The sequence below is a fragment of the Austrofundulus limnaeus genome, unplaced genomic scaffold (genome assembly GCF_001266775.1).
Source record: "Austrofundulus limnaeus strain Quisiro unplaced genomic scaffold, Austrofundulus_limnaeus-1.0 Scaffold215, whole genome shotgun sequence".
Classification (NCBI taxonomy): Eukaryota; Metazoa; Chordata; class Actinopteri; order Cyprinodontiformes; family Rivulidae; genus Austrofundulus; species Austrofundulus limnaeus.
The window spans coordinates 221,825-223,818 of record NW_013952617.1 but is presented as its reverse complement, the minus strand read 5'-3'; the positions used below and the strand labels follow the sequence as shown (position 1 = coordinate 223,818).

Below are 1,994 nucleotides of genomic sequence, written 5' to 3'. Positions count from 1 at the left end.
GTGTATAATGATGTGATTGTGATGCTGTAATTCTGAGTGTTTTATGTGCTGCAGAACAGGAACCTGCTGTAAAACAGCAATTATGCTGAGTCAGGCTTTTTAATAATCTTTTCCTGTTACATAAATAAATCAAATCAAATCAAGGTGAAATTAAGCACRGGACTTTCACCAAAAGTTCAGCAGACCAAGAATCGAGAACAGGTTCATGAAAAAAAAAGTTGATTTTATTGTGATGTTAGCACATTTTCTTTCGAAATCGAGATTGCAAGCACACACTGTACAAGTCAGGAATTTCTTAAAACGCTTTATTTGCGACAGACCTGGTTATCACTGCAAAATCTCTTTCGGCCCAAGTGCAAATAACAGTGCATTCTGTTAAAGTCTTAAAACACACCAGAGTTTGATACAGAGAAGTAAACTTGGACACGTATCACATGTTTTTTTTGTTCTCTACTTCCCTTTGTGAGCTTAACGTTCAGTTTGCTTAAAGGAAGGTTGCATCACAGGAATAATAAAGGCCAGCAGACTCAACATTTAACAATTTTACCATAACGCTTAAATATATACTGAATATATATATTTTGATATAATACTAAATCTCATTTTTTGTTATTAATATCATTTAAAATKAACAGTAAATTACATAAATAAAATCTGGGCAGTATATCTAGTCGTAGTCCATCAAATAGGATTTCTCAGGCTTATCCCTGTAGAGCTGGAAGGAGGTCCGCGATGCTCTCCACGTAATAATCCGGAACCATCCCCTGCCTCTCTGGGCAGCCGCTCTCCCGGTGGGCTTCGGCGTCCGCCACCGTACTGACCCCCGTCAGGGTGAGGAGGGTCTTCAGACCGCAGCTGGAGCCCAGCAGAATGTCCGTGTCGAGGCGGTCCCCGACCATCAGGCAGCGCTCCCGCTGCACGCYGAACTGGGAGGCCACGCAGTCGAACATGAAGTGGTTGGGTTTGCCCACCGTCTGGGCCCGGCGTTGGGCTGCCGTCTCCACGGCCTGCAGCAGGCAGCCTGTCCCTGATGAGAGAGTGGGTGTCAGGAGGTCACACATTGTTTCAACTACACAAAWACAGCTCATTCGGAAACATTACAGTCGTTGACAAATTGAGAATGGCACAAATTTTGGTTTTTTGCAAAGTTTGCTACCTCGGTTTTTTATGGTGCAAATTTGAATTATCTCTAGTTAYAAAACATCTGATGGATTACAATTAGTTGCAAAGTCATTCCCTGCCTGAAAAATGACATCACGCAAATCCATTTTTTAAACTTTTGGCCATGACTCTACATTATCTTTAAAAACTGATGACACTGCATTTTATCTAAATTAAAAAACCCTGCATTCCTTGAAAGTATACCCATCACCTGACACTTCTTATACTGGGATCGTCTTGTGTTGAGAAAATAAGTAGATATAACTCTTAGGGTTAAAACAGAAATAATGTGCAAGGTCTTACAAGATATCAGAAAACCTGTGAACACTCTGCAGATGAGCCTCAGCTACTACCACACCAAACTTTAACTTTTTATCTGTAAAACTGATTGTAATRGCCATGTTTGTGCTAGTTAATGTGGTGGCCGTGTAGGCGTACTAAAAGTTTCATTAAAACTCCAACATCACTGTCAGAGTTTCAGGGAAAGTGATCATGCATTCTGTTAGCTCTCAACATGTGTCGGGGATGACTCAGCTACTAACACACCAAATTGTAGCCAACGATGAAACCAACATTGTTCTAGCCCAGGGGTCTGCAACCTGCGGCTCTGGGGCTCTTTGGTCCCTTTGCAGTGGCTCCTTGAAAATGTGACCAAACATAACAGATTTTTTTGTTTTGTTTTTATACCCACTAATAAATTGTATGCAAATATGTGATCAGTAACATGTTAGCTCATGCTAGCCTGTTGTTCACTTAAATAATCCAACTTCTTTCTATGATATTTCTCTCAAATCCATCAGGGTTACCTTTGAACACCTTTAGGACTACATAAT

General features: G+C 40.8%; 1 protein-coding gene across 1 annotated transcript in view; it reads right to left on the bottom strand.

Moving 5' to 3' along the window:
* Positions 1-202: 202 nt before the first annotated feature.
* pgp (phosphoglycolate phosphatase) overlaps positions 203-1,994 on the bottom strand; it is a 3,367-nt gene continuing 1,575 nt past the window's right edge. Inside the window, exon 2 of the mRNA XM_014019281.1 lies at positions 203-1,027. Coding sequence (XP_013874735.1) covers positions 702-1,027 — 326 coding nt within the window. The 3' untranslated portion in view covers positions 203-701. The remainder of the gene's footprint in view (positions 1,028-1,994) is intronic.